This window comes from Agelaius phoeniceus, chromosome 9 (assembly GCF_051311805.1).
Source record: "Agelaius phoeniceus isolate bAgePho1 chromosome 9, bAgePho1.hap1, whole genome shotgun sequence".
Taxonomy (NCBI): Eukaryota; Metazoa; Chordata; class Aves; order Passeriformes; family Icteridae; genus Agelaius; species Agelaius phoeniceus.
Window position 1 is genome coordinate 9,844,637 of NC_135273.1, and position 19,570 is coordinate 9,864,206.

The 19,570-nt window shown below is 41.7% G+C and overlaps 1 protein-coding gene across 3 annotated transcripts; it reads right to left on the reverse strand.

Annotated features, from left to right (window-relative positions):
• Positions 1-273: 273 nt before the first annotated feature.
• Positions 274-19,036, reverse strand: PDCD4 (programmed cell death 4). Of its 3 annotated transcripts, none has more exons than XM_077182890.1 (13): positions 18,902-19,036; positions 14,861-15,007; positions 13,603-13,699; positions 10,022-10,318; positions 9,389-9,483; positions 7,631-7,744; positions 7,146-7,367; positions 6,786-6,883; positions 5,188-5,302; positions 4,245-4,352; positions 3,067-3,177; positions 2,187-2,326; positions 274-1,011 (listed from the first exon to the last, which is right to left on the reverse strand). In XM_077182890.1, the coding sequence occupies exons 3-13, from the start codon at positions 13,640-13,642 to the stop codon at positions 951-953; spliced, it is 1,401 nt and encodes a 466-aa protein (XP_077039005.1). In that variant the 5' UTR covers positions 13,643-13,699; positions 14,861-15,007; positions 18,902-19,036; the 3' UTR covers positions 274-950. The 3 variants fall into 3 exon arrangements, with proteins under 3 accessions (XP_077039005.1, XP_054492926.1, XP_054492925.1); XM_054636951.2 differs by lacking the exon at positions 18,902-19,036 and adding an exon at positions 18,580-18,726; XM_054636950.2 differs by lacking the exon at positions 18,902-19,036 and adding an exon at positions 15,945-16,253.
• Between the last annotated feature and the right edge of the window lie 534 nt (positions 19,037-19,570).

Here is a 19,570-nt window from a genome sequence, read left to right on the forward strand (position 1 = left end):
GAGTTCCTGTAAACGAGTCATCCTTAGATCCTCTTGTTCTTGAGCAAGGGCTGCACGAAGCTCTACTGCAAAGACACGTTCACAGTATCTGTGCCAGCCTGGACGCTCCTACGCAAGTCAGTTGTGTTTCCAAAACATTCTGGTAAATACTCACTTGCCATGAGTTTAATTATTCTGTGCCCTCCTCCTGATTGCAATACCAAAGGGCAGCATTAGATGTACTGCTTAGTTTGTTCTGTTTAAAACAAATAAAAAGGAGGCAGAAACAAGAGCTTCACAAAAAATATTTTTATTATGTTTTACCAGAACTTTTCACTTTTCCAGTTACATAGAAAAAAAGACAAGTTTGGTACATGGGGGCTGAAACCAACCAGTGTTCTCCCCTGAAACAGATGAATTAGTCTTGTGCCCCAGCTGTATTTTCTTGGGCTCTTTAAAACAAAGAAACTGCTAATTTTTTTAAACTCCCAAAGCACAGTATTTCTTTAGCAGCAATGGAAATGGGATCACAGCAGCTTAACTTGACCCTTCTATAATAAAGCTTTGTATAAACCAGTGATTTTATGATGACAGCACTGTCCTGGAAAGAGCGAGCGGCAGTCAGACATCGATGCACACGTGGAATGATTAGGTCATAAACATGGCACATACAGAGATAGCTTATTTCAAGGCACCACCACAGCAGAGTGGCTAGTTGTTCTACTATATGCCCAAAGAAAGAACACTTCTTCTTGAAATTTACAAAACTATTAAAAAAAAAAAAAAAAGAAAACAATTTGTACCCAAAACATGTGCTCTTAAAAAAATACGAACTGTGCTAAGCAACTCTTAAATTTGGTCAGTCCCAGCTGTGCATCCATACACACACCGGAGGAGCATGCGTGCTGTATATATCGATAGCGAGCTGTGTTCCTTTCAGCTGGTAAGGCTTCAGGAGGCAGGTCTCACATTCAGTAGCTCTCCAGCTTCAGACGACCTCCATCTCCCTCACTCACAAAACGCTTCCTGCCCCTGTAAGAAAGTACAAAGTCTCTTTTCAGTAATTTACTGTAGCATTGCTTATTTTTTATCACTGAGAAGAATCTTCTCTAACGTGTGAGTTCAGCAGGGTTAGCAGTGATCACAATGTCAGCTCAGCTGTTTAAAAATGCTGGTTTGGAAACCTCGGAATGGTGGGTTTCTGCTTAAAACTGAAGTAGATAAACCAAAAATGCCTCTCAACATATAAATGGTAACCAAAGCATAATCAAGCTTTTGATGCAGTGATGACTCTCTTATCCTCCCACACACCCAAACCTGCAAAACATTTCATACCAACACACAGAGTTTTAAGTGTGAAGTCCACAAATGGAGATGCTAACATTCCAAGATACAAATTTATCACATTTAAGAACTCAAACAAAACACCCAAAATAGAAGAAACCTGTCAAATAAATACTATTCCCAATGCATAAAACTGTGAATAATAGTATTAACATCCTATTTAAAAATTTACATATATTCCCCAGAGGAAATGTTTTGTGACCAGTAAGGAGGTAACAGCATACTGATTAGGTACAGTTCACACAGCATCATTTATGCTACGAATAACCAAGCCATAACAAAAAAAAAAAACAAAAACAAAACCAAAAACAACCAAACCAAAAGCATTACAAAAATCACAGGACAGATATGAGGAATGGAGTGTGCAGAGCTTATCCCATATTAGTGTCCTGTTCCTTTTTATGTAAATATTAGGACTGGTTGTCTCATCTCAGAACTCCACTCATGCTGTTTGGTAAGTTTAAACCATTTTTAAAGGATTCTTTTTTCATTTCCCCAGTATAGCTGACAGTTTTCCTCTGTCACCTACATGGACCATTGCAACACCTGGATCTTCCAGCTTGGTGCTGCACTGATTTCTACCAAGCAAATCAGGAAACCAGAGGAGAGGGAGCTTTTATCCTCTGAGGAGCACTGAGGGGTGCTACCTGGGATTCACAGGAGGCTGCCTTTCCTCAAATATTTATCCCAGCCTCAACAGGTTTCACATCAGTTCAGCTTCTTAATACACATTTTACCAGTCCAACTGTTGGTCCATCCTCCAGTTTCCAATCAGCAACACTTTGGCCCCCAGATGCTGCTTTCTGTACCCTATGATAGGAATGAAAAGCAGTGCCTTTGCCTATCTGCAATGAAAGAAGTACCTGGAGGGGCAGAGGTCTCTCAGTGGTTTGGAGATGATTCCAGCCTGGAAGCATTCCTCTACAAAGCGCTCCAGCACAGAATAGGAGTGTGGCACATCCAGGTTAATGTCTGGGATTTCACAGTAAACCCGTTCATAGCCCTGCAGTGTAAGGATTCAAATAATCATTGGGTTATTCTATGATTTTATTAGAATGTTTGTAAATACCCTTCTGCATTCCAGAGGATTTATTTTTTATATAGTTTTACAAACCTAAAGCATTGCAGCTACAAGTCAGTAGAGAAATAAGGTATATAATATCAGCCCATACCATGGCATCATACAAATATCCATCTACATAAAAACACAACCTGAATTTTTAACTTCTTTAGAAGTCAGAAATCCAGACAGTTTGAAATCTGTATGTTAACCTGCCTGTTGCTACAAGGGCAGTAACATGGGAACAAAATGTATAAGTCTTCCATGTAGGTGGACAAAATGTGGCCACAAATGACCAACACAAGTTTATGCAGAAGGGGAGACTGGGGACAACCAGAGATGACTTCATCACTTCCCACCAGCAACACAGCTGGGTCAATTTTTATATAAAAGTGTTGGTGTGGTCCCCAGTCTGGCCTGGGACAGAATTGCTGTCCTATACTCATCCTGAGAAGACACAGATGGTTCCAACTGTGCAAAATACTGGTTTTTATACTGCTCGACTTGACATTTGTAATTAGTAGGCCTTCATTGTACTACTTCAGTTACAAAGAACTACCAGATAAAAAGACAAATTTAAAAGATGAAGCATTTTAGATTATTAGTTTTAACCATTTAACTGCATAAAGGCAGCTGGAAATTTTGGAAGACCTTATGCAAAGTTCTCTAAATGCCATACTTACTCTTTTCATTTGGTCCACAGTAATGACAGAAGACTTCCACAGAGTTTTCAGCAAATCCAGTATCATTTTAAAGGTCTTTTCTCCAGTTGACTCCAAAACCAGTACAATAGCCTAAAACAAACCATGCAAGTGTTTTGACTAAAATGAAAACACTGGCTCAGGTACAAGGTGTATGAGCATATGAGGTACAGAAAGGAGTGAATGTGTTATTATGAATTTTCTGGGTAAAAAAGCCCATTTGCTACATGCACTCACTATTCAGTTTGATATTATTATTATTATTGAAAAACTAATGAAAATCCTTTGGATAAGTTAAAAGGTATGAAAAACCAGAAAGGACTAGACAGAGTGAAAAGCACTGCCTTTCTCTCTCTGGTTTCACCACTACATGACTATATCCATATGGCTGCTGCAGTACAGATGGCAATTAATTAATTTTGTGAAATTAATTTTGTATCCAAGGGGTTTTAATTTTGTATCCATGGGGGTTTCTTATCTGTGATTTTAGGAGGACTCAGAAGCTTAAAATCTACAATACTGCACAACCCCCATCAACTGAAATGATTCTGTAGTTCTATTGTGAAGGAATTTTCTATAACACGTCAATTTACTGAAAAGGAAATTTTGTAGATTGTGGGTGTTCAGCTTTATTGGTAAACAACCATTTCCCAATTTGGCAGAAAAAACAGCACAAATGGGAACAGTCTCCCATATAGGCTGGGTCTGAAATATATAAGCTTTTACAAACATGCTAGGTGAAACAATCCCACCCTGAAAAAGGAAGCTCTATAACTTAACAAAAACAGGTAACACCCATTAGAATACCCAGATATCTGAAACTAGAAGGAAATAAACACCAAAACAAAGCATGGGAGAATTTTCTTTGTTGGTATTCCTCAGCAGAAAATAAACTGAGATCTTATTTTCAGGAACTTATAATAATCTGAACTCAACTATTTAACCCCCAGAAATTACTTCTGGATCTTCTCAGAGTCAGCAGCAGCTTACTTGTTGCACAATGCACACACAAATGAGCACACAAACCTTTAACTTTACATGAAACAATTTAGTTATTCAAATAACAGAGCAAGCAACCTAAGCTTCAGATGCCAGTTATATTATTTGCATGCCCACATCAAAACGCCAGCAATTATTAAAGGGACCTGATTTCTCCTTACTTCATATACAAGTTCATGGTGAAAATGGGGTACTTCCAGTTCCTGAAGGCAGCGCTCTGCTTCCAGTACATCTCCAGAAAGCAAATACTCTTTCAGCAACATATCAATCTATTGAATTTTAAAACAAAAACCCAACACTAATTAGAGATAAAATGTAAAAGCTGTCAACCGTTTTGATAATCCACTAGCAACCCAGCAGCAAGTTAGTTCCTCAAACTTGCTGCCAATGCTTTTAGAAACGTAATTAAATTTAGGCATTAATTAAATGGAGACATTATCAGTAACCTAAAACACAGTGTAAGCCAAATACCTATCCACAGTGTTGATACAGAAGCACCAAAATCATTGTTTTATAAGCTGTGTGTCACCATAAAAGGAGCATGTGGGTGGCATTAAGTTTATCCTCTCCCTTGAATGCCTCCTCCTCCTATCATCTGTTAGACTCCCAACCTAGAAATTGTAACATGACCTTTTCCTTTAGACCTGCTTACTTTATTGCATGGATCTCTGAACATTCCTCTTTCTTCCTCTCTCTTTTTTCAGTTATTACTGTGCTTTTGATCAGCAATGCCAAAATGTAATAGTTTATCTAGTTTAGCCAGTTTCGTCTTGGCTCTTTTAATTACTTCATCACTTTATACTGTGAGGTCTTAAAAATCTGAATACTTACAAGTTTTGCTTGAAGCAAAAATAAACATATACTTGCAATACAGAATGTTGTACTAGCATGCTCCCACCAGTGACAAATACTACAAAATCAACTGAAGTATCAGTTCTACTATTTCATCTAAATCAATTATATAAAAAAGAAAGTCCAAACAACAGAACAAAACCAACACTCATGACGTAAGACATCATTTTAGTGTGGGACACTTGTCTCCCTTCCCTCTTCCCCAAACAGAGTAAGCTCAGCCCACTGGAGAGTGGGGAGTTTTGGCATTACCTCTTTGACCAGGTGTTTCACAGACTGCTGGCCCCCTCCAGCCCCCCAGACGCTGTCGATGCGCTTGCCTCCCTTGCTCATGCTCAGCAGCACCGTCGCGCGGTCCAGCGCAGCTCTAAAGGCAAAGCCAGTGCTTTAAACCTCATCATAGAACTCCATTAATGCATCTGCCACTGCCCCCATGGCCACAGCTCCTCAGACAAAGCTACCAGATCTTTGGGAAGGGGTCAGTTATCAACTCCAGGTGACCATCCAGATCAAAGAAACAGCAAAAAATAAGCTCCTCACATTGTGCTTCTGTCACCCTTACACTGCTGCTCCTATCAAGAACAGGTAACAATGCTGTGATGGCAGTAGATTAAATCACCAATGCAGAACCTGGAACATCCTCACAAAAAACACCTGAATATTTTTCTTATGCAGAAATGGATTGTATCCAGACTCCTCCAAGAATGCAGCTTGGCAGGTAGATCTCAAACAAAAAAGGTCTGAGTTGCTGCCATACTCAAGAACAGTTTTCTATTGAAATACTATTTTCCGTTTGGGTCTGAGGAATTATGAAACCTTTAGAATTTAAGCCAAAGAAAACACCTCAGAAGGTAAATATGTAGTTGGAAAAATAGCACAAGCTAGGGATGCCTGCCAGTTTATTGAAAAAGTATAAAAAGGGAAGTGAGGTGACAAAAAAGAAGTCTGGGATACAGTATGTACCGTCCATGTAAAGGAGGAACAGTTCTCCCAGTCCTCATGCTGGGGGCAAGCCAATAACAATAACTCTATTCACCAAGATTTAATGAGCAGGAAAGACTGGCCAAGAAATAACAAAGGCAGCAAAGCATCCCAGATGTGCAGAATGCAGGCTACAATCCTTCAAATCACAGGACACATTTATATAAGTGACAGACAATTTTCTCAATTTGAGCCCCCAAGGTAAGCAGCTAAGAACTGCTCTTCCCTCTGAAAGTGCCAAACTATAACCACTGCAAATGCAACTTCTGGAAGAAACAGGAGTTCAGCATCTCCATATCAAGCCTGAAACATACACTTATGGGGGTAAGAAAAATAAAACATGACTCATTATTAAAACATCCCTCTTTGTCAGAGACTGCTCCTTCAAACTTCTCACACTGACATGGAAAACAATTGTACTTCTTGACAAACAGAGCATTACAGAGAAAGTCTCGGAAATCACTGCACAGGCTTCAAAACAGTTAATCCCTTGTGTATTTCACAACATATTACAGCAGCTGCCCTGATGCTATATTTACCCATTAATTACATTAAAGATTTTTCTAAGACAAAACCTTCCATAACCACTTCTTCTTACAGCTCATTTTTCACTCTTGAACATAAGCTGGACAACGAACCTGACAAACTCAACTCAAATGTACAAATACACTTTTTAGAACTCAGTATTTCTCATCTGACTTGAGTCATTCTGGATTGTGTTGGTTTTGTGGTTTTTTTTTTTTTTTATTTCAAAATTTAAAAAAAAAGTTCAAGAACTGCATGATTTATTCTGAAGCTATAAATTCCTGATCTTCATCTTTGACATTTGGAATAGAAAACTGTCTCTATAGAGAAAGCAAGGAGATTACCGAGCTTGGACACAATCCACGGTGCCTTTGTAGCCGTCTATGTAGGTACTGCTTAGGATCCCATCTCCAACAGCTCTAGCAATGAACTGGCCCACCAGCTGCAACAAAACAGAACCATTTTTAATTAAATGCTGAATTTCAAAGAAGTTTAAAGTAGATAATTATAATGTGCTTGGTTTTCAGATTTTATTTAAATGAGCTGTTTCAAAGTGAAAACACAGCCTGGGTAATTGGGAGAGGATTACAGACAGTAAGAAAATCAATAGATATTTTTCACAACACAGAGTCTATTTCTTTTTATTTGATCTATTTTAGCCACAAAAAGCTTTTGACTACTGGCATAAAGATTGACAAATTTACCTGCGGTGCCCTGGGAGAATCCAACACCAATTCAGGTAGTTCTTTGAGCAGTCTATCAAAGGATTTTTCCACATCAGTTTTGCTTACTACTGTCCCACAAAGGTCAGAGATAAGCTTAGATGTCATTTCCCTGTGACTAGCCTTCCCCTCTAATGCCAAGGAAACAGCCAGCACTGGCACACTGTATTTCATTTCACCAAGGTTTAAGTTCTTCAGCATCTCCTAGATAAGATTTGAAAAACAAAACAACAAGATTTCATAATTTTTATTATTTAAATATATAAATAGACCTCAAATAAATATTTATGTGCTTACATAATTACATATACGCTTCTGCTCACATAATTAGTATAACTGCTTGGCTGTTCTTATAGCACATTTCTTGCCAACTTCTCAATAAATTCATTCATAGCTGGCAATTGCATTACCCTGTATGCTACAGCTTTGAGCCCTAAAACAAAGAAATAAAAAGGCACATAACATACCGAAACTTCGTTAGTATCTCCATGTTCAAAATACTCCTGGATGATTGGTGTTAAAGTTTTTTCAAATGCTCTTTCATCAAGAGGTAAAACTACTGTTTCATAGACACAGTTCTCCTGTTTTAAAAGACAACAGAAGCAGATATCCTTACTGCCTTTTCTTGCACCTTATGCAGCACTAATGGCATCAAAATAGTGGTTTTTTAATCCTTAATGCTTTGTTCTTGGTAGTCAATATTCTGCCAAAAAACATTAGACTTTGTCTCTACTATTAAAGTGTGGACAATGCTGGCTAATTGTCATAGTTCTTCATATTTTGACTTTACTGTTAGCTCAATTTAACTGAAATGCTGAATTTACTATTAAACAATGGTAAACACACCAAACCTAGGATTCAGCTGATACCACAGGAGCAGAAGTCAAGTGCCTCCATACTGAAGGGAGAGCAGCAGAAGCTCCTGCCCCAGCCCAGCAGAGCTGACTGTGCCACAGCACCTTCCCCTGCAAGTGGCACTCCTGTCCCTGGCAGGAACCCTGCCTTGTTCCCTCCTCCTTGGTGACTCTGTGACCAGACAGGTGGTGCCATGCACAAATCACAGGAAAGGCATTTTCACAATATTTGTGAGCAAAGGCATTCCCCGAGGGGGAAAAAAGAGGCACACAGCAACTGCCTCATATCACCTGTCCTGCAGAGTTCAGCAGCACCAGATCTCCCCACTCTAATTTAGTTCCCTACTCTGCACCTACAGAAGAAACATTCAGAGCAATACTACAGAGCTGAACAAAGACATGTGATCAAAGATGTTTTTCAACCAATGTTTAATGGAAAGAAACTTTTCATGATCAAGAAGTATAGAAGAAATCAAAAAAACTATCCTTCCATCATATCAAAGTTACACAGAATGTTTATTCTTCATTAAATTTTGTTCTATGCACTTGTCAGCCCCCTTTTTAATGGCTATTTCTGTTAATGTGAAGTGTCAAATTTTAGTGAAAATTGATCTTGGAAGAAGGTTTTGATATTCTCATGTACCATACTTTCAGCAGATATGGCTACAGCAAACAGCCTCTACTCAAAGGACACCACCATTGCTCTGCTTATGTCATACAGAGTGTACTGATGGTCAGTTTGCAATTGATCTGATCTCAGAGACTTCAGCAAGCTGTGTTCCTAGTCACCATTTCCCTTTCAATGATGGAAAGCCCTCTGCCCAATAAGCTTTGCTGTCTCTCCCCTTTTCCCAGTAATATGGCTGTAAGATACAATCTTCCATAACATATTCTAAATATATATCAACAAAATGTCCAAGCTATCAACTTCATGAAGTGTTTATACCAAGCAGACAAGACATCGGGCAGGCTGGAAATACAGGGATTGTTATTATTATTATTATAATAATAAAGGATACTGTCCCCACTAACCTCCCCACTTGAGCAAGTCTGTGTTGCAATTTTAACACAGTGTTTGTGTTATATGGAGCAGCACTGCAACATCCACCTCTGTGGGAACCAGCAGTGGAGAACACACCTGGGAAAGGGATGCTGCTTACTCAGGCACAGAAAGAGGGCTTGGGAATAAGATTTGTGAGTATTACACTGTGACTTCTACACCAGCTGACTTTTCACTAGCCAATAATCTATTATTGAGCATAAAAATGAGCATTTCAGTGTAGCCAGGCTGACATTCATGTTAACTCACAAGGCCATTGAAATTGATAAAAGGAAATATAAACCAACACTGCAAAGAAACTATTTGCATACCTGGTCATCATCATAATTAGGATCCTTAATATCTACTTCTTCCACATCATACACTTGACCTGGTGTTCCCCAAACTCCTTTACCACCTGCTCCACCTGGCAAAATATGGGAGAGTAAGTAAGGACCACCAGTTTAAAAACAAGACGTCTGATTTCAAGACAACATTCTTTCACTTAAAAGTGATCTATCACTGCTTGTGCCCATCTCCTGACTAACAATACATGCTGAAGAGGGTGTGTTTGTCTGACAAGTTCCCACTTCCTCAGCCACTTTTCCTCACTTTCCAGTAAGACATTAGAAGCAGTATGGACTGCACAGGAATTCCTGAAGATTGAAACTGTATTTTCAAATACAATCATGATTTAAATTTGCATTAGTAACAGTCCCATGAACCATCAACAGTTCAGATTTGTGTATAAAGCCTGCTAAGGAAATATACTTCCCTCAAAGACAGATGTTGACATATTAGATTTGCTGCCACCTGCTACTGCCACCCACTAAATAACTAAAGGGCCAAATGCTTGCACAGAGACTGTGGTTTATGAAAATGATTCCCAGCAGAAAAAAAATGCACTGTGCTTTGAACAAATCTTTATCTTTCTCATTGTACTCTCTCCACTAAGCTATACCCACCTTTCTTTGGTAGGCCTCTCCCCTTTCCAGACCGGGATCGCCTGTCCAGGAGTTTCCCCTTTGGGCTCGTTGGTACAACTCCAATCTTCAGTGTCTCTCCATTCTCACTAACAGAGTCTCCTCTCCCAGAATCTCTAGAGGAGTTTTTCCTCAACCGTCTCTTTGCCTTAGCGTTTATTTTGGCTTCAGTAATTGAAGTTGCAGGAATCCAATTTCCATTGATTTCAGTTTTTCGTTCCTCAGACCCACCATTTTCTTCATCACCAGAAAATGGAGCATCATTTAGATTCTCAAGTTCTTAAAAAGAAGACAGAAAAAAATCTTATAGTTTTCAACAGTTTTATGTTAGAATATCAAAACACATTGCATTTAGAAAGGATTATAACATCATATAGAACTCTTGTTTTCAACAGGATAAAGGCAAACATTGTTTTTAAGGTATGTCTACATAAGGACTTCCTTATTCCCCTGCACAAAATATCCACAATCTAAACAGAGCAGAAGTCAAGGACTGGACAGCAAATTAATAAAACCATACATAAATACATAAACCACAGAAAACCCCACCCTTGTTAAACAAAAACTATCCGAACTCCTGAGTGCATAGATCTAAGTGCCTCGTTCTCACTCCTCCCACTCTTCTCTTGATTTAGAAACAAATGAAACTGCCAATACAGTAAATTCTGTACGAACTCACCAATGTTACAAGACTCATCACCAAAGTGAAATTAACTCCCTAAATCATCAACCAACATTCCCCTTATTCAATTCAAGGAATTTCAAACACAGCTCACTAGCAAGAAAAGCAACAATTTAGACATAAAAGAAAATTAAAACATTACTCATTTTATTTTTTGGTTTTGAAGTTATGGGGGAAAAATGCTGTTCACTACAAAGCTTGGAGAGCTTGGTAATGAAGACTCCCAGAATGTACAGTCCTTTGAATCAGTGGGATCTCTCTTCTCTATGGATTATCCCTCACTGTAGCTTCTGTCAAGACTGCTTCTAAACACAACACAATCAAATATGATAGGTTTGTTTTGTACCCAACTACTTAAGGAGCTGTAAATTTCTCAGAGCAGTGAGAAGTGCAATAACTTCACTCTCTGAGAAAGCTAATGCACATTTCATGTTTAGGTCTGAAGTCTTATTTCACAAAGTTAATTTGTCCTCCACTACTGCTGTGTGGTTCAGCAGAAGGTCTTATTTAGAGCATTATAAACAAAAGCTTTCACAAGCTATTCTTCCCCTTCTCAACTAATCAAGATTTAAAAAAAAGAAAAAAAAGAAGAAAAGAAAAAGCACCTGAGAACCTATTTACATTCCAGTGAGTACCCTGGGAGTCCTTGCAAATTAGAAGACACACACAGACAGAGAACAGCTCAGCTCTCTGTTACACAGCTCTCCATTTCTTCAGAACTGAGTAGAGTCCTAAAGACACAACCCACAGCCCCAACACTAGCAGGGCAATATGAGGGCACTCCAAAGAAGCTGCTTTTCCAAAACTGCTTTACAGAAGAGTTCACTGCCATAAATCCAAAATATGAAGAGTATTCAAAATTTACATTTTAACTTAGCTAACATATTAATTCACCCTTCCAATATCTGCTCATCAGCAACATGCATTTGGCAATATTTCTCAGAATTATAGTTTTTTCACTTTGAAACAAGTTCATGAAAAATTGTTTTCAAAGCCAAGTGGACTAATAAAATATTGCCAATCTCCAAGTATTTACCCATATCAAAGATTATATTAAACTGAGCAAAAGTTGATAGAACTGCCTCCTTTTGTGATCAAAGAAATAACATTTAGATACTGGTGTTCAGAGATGTGAATGCTACAGCTGAGCAGTTATGCAGCCATTCCAGGCTAAGCTTCATCTTTCCACTCATTACTCCCACAAAAGCATTCCTTTTATGCTTGCAGCAAGCTAAAAAAGAAAAGCATGCATCACATCCAGGAAAAGATTTCTCACAAGCGGCTTTCTCTGTTTGTCTAACATTTTAATAAAACAATGAGGGATTTGCATAAAGCTAACAGAGGGGAAAAAAAGAGCAAACCCAAACAGGTTTCCTTCCTCTCATTCCCCAGGAGACCCCATCAGCAACAACCAGCTCCTCTCAGTCAAATCCACTCTAATTCTTCTTCATGCTCAGTCTCCCATGAATTTCTCCAGTTTAGACCTGAGTTCTGGCTGTCCAGAAACTCCACTCTTCAATTACCACTTACTCCTTTCTCAGTTTCCAAAGGAAACTGCCAACAATTAACACAAGTCAGTCCTGACTCTCACAGCTAAGGATTAAAAGGGAGGCAACAGTCCGACCTCCTTACACAGTCCTGATCTCAGGTTCAAGACTAAAGGAAATCCTCCACAGGAAACCATAAGAATTTATATTTCTCACTGCACTACTACACTGGGTTTTATATAACACTGTAACTTCCAGCTGCAGCCTCTTTCTCCACAATATGGTAACCAACTGGTCCTCCACTATTAATTACCTAGTTAGGCTTGAAAGAACAGACTAAACACACATACTATTTTCCAAAAACTTATATAATAAAATAAAATAATAAGAACCTATAAAAGGGTGGAGATCTTCCTTCTAGCTTCTTATTTTCACCTCATATAACATATACATATATAGGCAGCAACAGTCTTCAATCAAATTTAATACTTTGCTTACTATATATTAAGAAGTTATCCAAATTTATCTCATTACCCTGCCATTCAGCCTAGCAGGCTCACTTAAACTCTGTGCTTTTATGGGCTACCTTTGTTAACAAAGCCTTCTACCAATTTTAACTGTCCAAACTTTGCCAACCCAGCTCTCCTGCAGCTTTCCACCCATTAGCCAAATATAATTCTAAAATGGTGACAACCAAGGTGTCTTCTGCACTAACCTTAAATATCAGAAATCATATGGAGTATATTGCCACCTCAACTGCATTACCCACCATCTTAAAATAGATACATGTTATTCTAAAAAACATTTAAAACCTCTTTGACATGAAAGAGTCAGTGCAGACCATCACAACCTTTGGAAGATACAGAAAACAACATGAATCTATGTTACCCTGACTAAGCATCATAAAATAAATGTGTGATATGGACAAAACAGTGCCATTTCATAGCAGTCTCTAACATGTACTTCCTAAATTTTTCCCATGCCAGCCCACTTTCAGCCAAGCCTTTCAACATTTGTTTCCCCTAATTTTAAGGTAAATTGTTGCATAAAAGCAGAATTTAAACATACCTACACATTTTACTTTTAAGTTTATCCTTTTCTTCACACCAGCACTACTTGAACTCAGATGATAAGGAGAAAAGTACAACTACTACCCAGTAACTTACAGAAATGCTAACTTTATTATTTTAATAAATTTTAAATAAACATAACAGAGCAGGGTTCTTTGATATACAATTGAAGGAATTATTCTGTAAGGTTTTGATTATTTTTTTTCTAAATCAGTATTGTTAAAAAAATTCTCAGGTGATGCATTTTTTCTACAGAGAACCCTTCTGGTCAGCTAAACAACTTTAAGTTTAAAAAAACTCAAACCAACTGAATATATTACTTACCTGTTGGGGTAATATAAATGTGTTCCTTTTCTATTTCCATAGCTGCTTAAGAGAGCTGACTGTGAAATGTAAAGTCTTAATGTTTTCCCTCCAAGGCCTAAACAGAAACAGAGAAGCTTAAAGAACAAAAACCACTAGATCAAAGTAAAATGCAAAGGCTTCACTCATAAAATATAAAAATGGGGGGCTTCAGTAATAATTAACTATTAGTAGCAGCTGTAAAGTTCCTGGGAAGGTAAATGGTGTAGCAAGAGAGAGGCACCACCCTCCAACACATCTAAGCCTGGATGCCTTAGCAGCTGTCAGTTCTGCTGCTTATAAATGGGACACAAGCCGTTATTTTAAGGCTAAAAGTCCCATGTACACAGCTTTTTTTAGCTGATAAAAGCCACCTCTATCAATTCAGACTGTCCTGTTCTGCCAAGTGGTTATCTGTATGAATGTACAATAACAGTGTTATAATTGCATCCACGAGAGAAACGTTCTTCATGTGAATGATGCTGATAAAATGGTACCAATTTATCGAGTTCAGCCCAGCCCTTAGAAAACAAGCTAATTTTTGATCCTCCCCTCAAGGACATAGTGTTTGTTTTACTGTATGTGTACATACAGCTATCAAGTCTTCACATCTGTGCTTCTGCACCCTTCAAACACTCCTTGCAACCACCATTTAATCTGCAAGGGATAAAGTTCTCATTTAAACACTTCTCTTTTTGGCTCCTCTTTCTCCCCCTTCCTATTAGCTGCTATTCTCCAAATCAACCCATGTCACTGGGAAGAGGATGGCATCATCCATCTTTACTTTATGTACACAAAATATTAAGCAGTGCCAGAATTCCCTCATACACTTCTTCACCTGCAAGATTTTCACAAATCCTTTCACAGGCCTTGGAATATTACTGGTATTTGTGTCTGTCCCATAAGAATTCAGGAGCCCTTTTTTTTCCCCATCTCATTCTTTGCTGCCCTGAAAACTGTTCACCGTTGAGTGGCAAGATTGTGACACCAAACAACTGCATTCCCTTCCCCTTTTCTCTTCCCTGGTTTTCCCCTTTCTTGCCCACTTGCCTGCCACAAACCCATTAATGGCAAATGATTCATCACAGACCGTTGGCAATAAAGAAACTCTGGTTTGGGGCACAGCATTCAGCTGTCATGGTCCTGTATTTCCTAATGCCAACCAAACAGTTCCCAGCCTTGTGCAATAAGCCTTCCCTGCCCCACACATTTTTTTAAATCAACATTTTTCATGAGTTACCTCAAGCAATCATTCAGGAGTTCTCAAGTGTTGCAGTCACTGTTGGTTGAGATATTTTTCTGTGCAGGTCTCAGTCTAATCTGCACTAACTACCTTGAAAGAAGAGTTTTGTCCTTCCTAGTGGAATGTTCCATCAGTTGTCCACCTCTTGGGAAAAAAAACAAAAAAAGGACAAAACCTGTGTTAAATAATAATCACAGCTTTCATCATTTGTAACCAAGTTCTAAATTTCAAGGGGAGAAATGCTCTTCCTGTACAGGACCCTAGTTGAAATCCTCCACCTGTGGCAACATAATAAATAACAAGCCAACTTCCACATAGTACCACTCTGAGATTCAGCACCCTACTTTGATTATAAGAAGCATGATGGAATATCCAAGCCTTACAGTCCTGCTGTCACACTGATCAGGAGATAGGAGATACACTCTCAGTTTAGCAATGCACCTTCTCTCTAACTAACTCAAACCAGAAGATTCTGGAGCTTCAGGATGCTGGGATTTATCACTGTATCCAAACCACATCATTTTCTCATTTGCAGACTTACATCATACAGCACTACTGATAAAACTATGGAACACAATTTGCAAAAGTGCCTTTAAAACATCAGAATCCATCTTGGAAGAGATAATACAGGAACAAAATGGACAGAAGCCACTTTAGGCAGAACATAAACACCAGGGCAATTTTTAAGATGAATCAGTGATGTGAACAGTACTTTTAAAATAGTTCGTAAGACAAGGGTATTTTTCGAAGTCACTGAAATCCACCGATGAAACATGCTCGGTGCTCTGTACCCACTACCATTTCTTGCACTTCATCTAAACAGGCAAATCTACCTCAGCAGGCACAATAACCTTTAGAAACAACACACGCAGCAGGACAAAGCTTCCAAAAGTTATCAAGACCTCCCGAGGTGCAAAGCATCCCCGAGTAACTCTCACAGAGCATGCACTTTTTTCCCCTTCTCTCTAACTTTAGGCAAACACCCCCCCCCCCCGTTACCGAAGCTTTGGAGACCTGCCAACAGCAGCTGCTGTTCCGCAGCCACACACACAAAAGCCACGGGAAGATTCGGTACTCCTACCAAACCCGTGCCGCCAGCCGGGACCAACGGCGGCGCAGCGCCGGTGCTGAGGAGCGGGCGGGATCGACGGCTCAGGCCGCCGGACCGAGGGCTGCAGGCCGCTGGGAGCGGGCCCGAGGGCTCAGGCCGCCGGGGCCGGACCGGCGCACAGGCAGGGGCCTGGCAGTGGCTGCCGCGGCCCGGGAGCGCCCGCAGCTCCCGGGATGCGCCCGCAGCTCCGCCGCTCCCTCAGGGCCGCGGGCCGGGCCGAGTCCCCTCAGCCGCCGCCGCGCGCGCTCCCGCTGCCGGCCGTGCGCGCGCCCGCCACCCGGCCCCGCCCCCGCGCGCGCGCCCGCGCCCTGCCTGCCTTTTCTGCCCCAGCGACAGGGCCACCCGCGGCGTCGCCATTGGCTGGCTGCCGCCCGCCCCGCAGCCAATCAGCGGGCGGGGCTCGGCGAGCGTTCGGCCGGGGGAGAGCGGGGAGGGCGAGACCACCGCGGGCGGGTGCGGGGGGAGGGAGCGGGAAGGAGCCATTGGTTCGGGGAGCAGGGGGCTGGGGTGCACCTGGGCCGGCTCCTCCGTTGCCCTGTGGGACACGGCCCGGAGCGCCCGCCCCGGGAGAGCATCGCCTGAGCCCTCCCGCCGAGGGGGCAGGTGTGGAGCGGCAGCCCCCGGGATGTGCGAGATCGGCTCCTCACATCGCGCCTGGGGGTGCTGGGTGCTAGCCCTGAGGCGGCCGCGGAAACGCGGTTCCTCCTCCACGTGCTGTCCTACTACTTTAATTAAAAGTCAATTTTTCTGCCTTTTCTGAAGAAAACCATCAGAAAAAATAACCTATTACCTCTTATCTGTGTGTGCCTCTCTCTGCTAAGAAGGGGGGCCCAGGCCTTTGGCCGCCTCCCTCACAAGCCCTTCCCTCAGCGTGGGGACGGGGCCGGGGCAGGGCGGGCGCTGTCCGGCGGGATCGCTGCTGCTCACAGCCGCCTTCGGCCCTGCTGAAACGCTTCACTCAGGTTTAAGGATTAGCTTTAGGATTGACAGCCAAACCGTGCGTGTCCGTCCACAGCCTTCCAAACTTCCCACCTTGTATCAGTTTACATTTACCCTGTTTACTCTATACGAAGTGCCGGAGGGCACACACCTAATTAGAGATGACAGTCTCCTCTAATTGTCATGTGCTTTGCCTCCATTCAGGCCTCTCCTCAAAACTCAGCTCACCCTTTGTCTTCTCTCCCTAATTTGTCACCCCAGAGAGCCCAAGCAATGAGGGAAGTAAATACAGATCCCTTCTGCTTTGGTACTTGTGCATTGCAGGATTTTCCAGCTGCCAGCGAGAGAAACCTCCTCAGTTAACCAGATTATGACTTGACTTTTGTAGTATTATTAAATATCTTTCCCATCTAATTCCACTCCACATTGGTACACTGAAATAAGAGCAAAAGTTCCCCTGTGTTAGAGCCTCTGAATTAATTTACTGGCCTGGCTCTGCATGAATCATCCAAAATAGGTTTAAGATCTAAAACAACAATCTGTTAAAAGAATGTGCAACACGATTGCCATGTTTTCATGATATTTTCCCCATCAGCTAAATGACAGAAAGAAAACCTTTCTTGCTCATGAAGACACTAAATTGCAGACTTTTTCAAGTCAGAACAGTCCAACGTGCTCACACAAGATTTTTTTCACACGCGACCCAAAGGCAGCTTTAAAAGATGTTGTTTCCCCATCAATCAAAAAATAGTTCCTAGTTTGTTCTCTGCACCTTTGCTGACTCGTGCATACCAAGCAAACCACCACAGTTCATCACCGAGATTTGGAAAATAAATTCTACCTATTAACATTGATGGTGGAATTCAGCTTTCCCTGCAAGGCAGAGTGGAGCTTTAAAGAGATTTTTCTGTAAAGAAGAAAGAGGTGACAGAGAGGCTGAAACAGTAACCAGAACCTGCACAAGAGAAGATGGCACAAAATATGGCATCATGCCAATTACACCTTTTAAAGCACCATGGAAAACTGCTAAAAGATTTTCTGCTAAAGTTTAGGACTGGATCACTTCCAGGAGGCCTAAAAGCTGGGTCAGTAATCAAAAGAAGATGAAAACCACCAAACCATCCAGCACACCTCCAGACAAGAAAATTGTGTGGTTTTTCTTTCTTCTGCTGAATATCTCTATTAGCAGCTGGGCTATCAATCACTGAAAATCTCATCTGCACATATTTTCTGATTTCTAAAGCACTATGACTTGAAAAAGAGCTGATGTGCATGAAATACATTTTGTACTTTTCCACTGTATCAACCAGCCTACTAATAGACATCACTTCTTTTTCCCTTTCTAACCTCAAAGTTGCCTGCAATAAGTAGAAAACAGCTGATCACATGCTAACCTCTGAGCTGTAGAGATCTGCTCGCTCCCTCCTGCCCTCTCTTCCTCCCTCCCCCAGACATATTAATAGCAAACACACCACCAAAACCCCATGATAACAAAACAGCAAAATTCCTCCTCACACAGAAAAAAAAACCAAAAACCAACAACAACCAAAAAACTACTAAAAAACTCAAAACACTCCCAAATTCTTTGGAGCGTTTCGGGTGTGTTTGCAGCTGGAGGCAGCAGTAGGGGTGTCCGGCCGGCCCCCGCTGCCGCATCCCGGGTTACCTGCGCCGCGCCTCGGCCGCCGGCCCCCGCTGCGCTTCCACCCTACAGCCGCCGATCACCTGGAGCAAAACGCTCGCACGGAGGCGAGCAGGTCACTTTCCAGCAGTCTTCCTTCCTTTAGAGCCTGCTGGGTTGTTTTCAAACTCTCCCCTCCCTTTCTCACATGCAGGCCAAGCCCTCCCGTAACAGCCAAGGGAGGAATCCATTGGCTGGAGCTGCCCCAAAGGCGTGGAGCCGCCCTTCCCCCGTGCCGTGCCCGGTGCACAATGGACACCGCGTGTCTGCGCCGCCCTGCCCTGGCTGCCCGGCCTTCGCTGCTCACCGAGCTCTGCCTGAGCTGTCGCTGGGCTGACTCACGCAGGGCTTCCGACCTCCCGCACCAGAGAGAGCAGTGAAAAGCAGAGAGAAGTTGCCTTGGGTTAGAAACGCCACCGAGCCTTTCCCTTGCGCTCCCCACTGCGGATTTTTCAAAGTTTTACTTTCTGTTTTAAATATTTTCGATAGGCAGCATCTGTGCTCCTGACACCTCAGCAGTGCTGTTTGATTACAGTCGAGTCTGTTACTGTGTCACTTGGAATAAGAATTTCCACACATAATGCAGACAGCAAAAATGTATCATATCTGTTAAATCAATCTGCTCTGTTCAGTTGCCTGTCTCTTGGCCTTCTGCTTTCTTTCCCTTCAGACTACTTTTATTTTTGCATCTTCGGCTAAGGTGCCTTCATGAAATGAACTGCAAACACAGCACACCCATTCTTCTTCATCAGGCAGCGTCAGCTCCAGGTTGAAAGGGTACTGAAACACACCTTCACTTTTTTTAATGCTCAGTAATTAGAGCTGCTTTTGAACATCCTCGTGCAGCTCCATGCGGGCGCTGGGAGCGGGGCAGTGCTGCAGACCCGGGTGCGCAGCGCCTGTCGGGGCTGGGCGCCCTCGGAGAAGGGATCGCGTTGCGTTTGCCCGAGCACGAAGACCGAAGAGTCACCCACTG

What these genes read in the sequence shown, in the direction of transcription:
- PDCD4 (XM_077182890.1), bottom strand. Translation starts at nt 13,642, where the DNA reads ATGGAAATAGAAAAGGAACACATTTATATTACCCCAACAG. An exon ending in CTAATTATGATGATGACCAG is followed by an intron (nt 7,745 to 9,388) that starts GTATGCAAATAG and finishes CTTTTAAAACAG; the next exon opens with GAGAACTGTGTCTATGAAAC. An exon ending in AGAGACCTCTGCCCCTCCAG is followed by an intron (nt 1,012 to 2,186) that starts GTACTTCTTTCA and finishes ACTTTCTTACAG; the next exon opens with GGGCAGGAAGCGTTTTGTGA.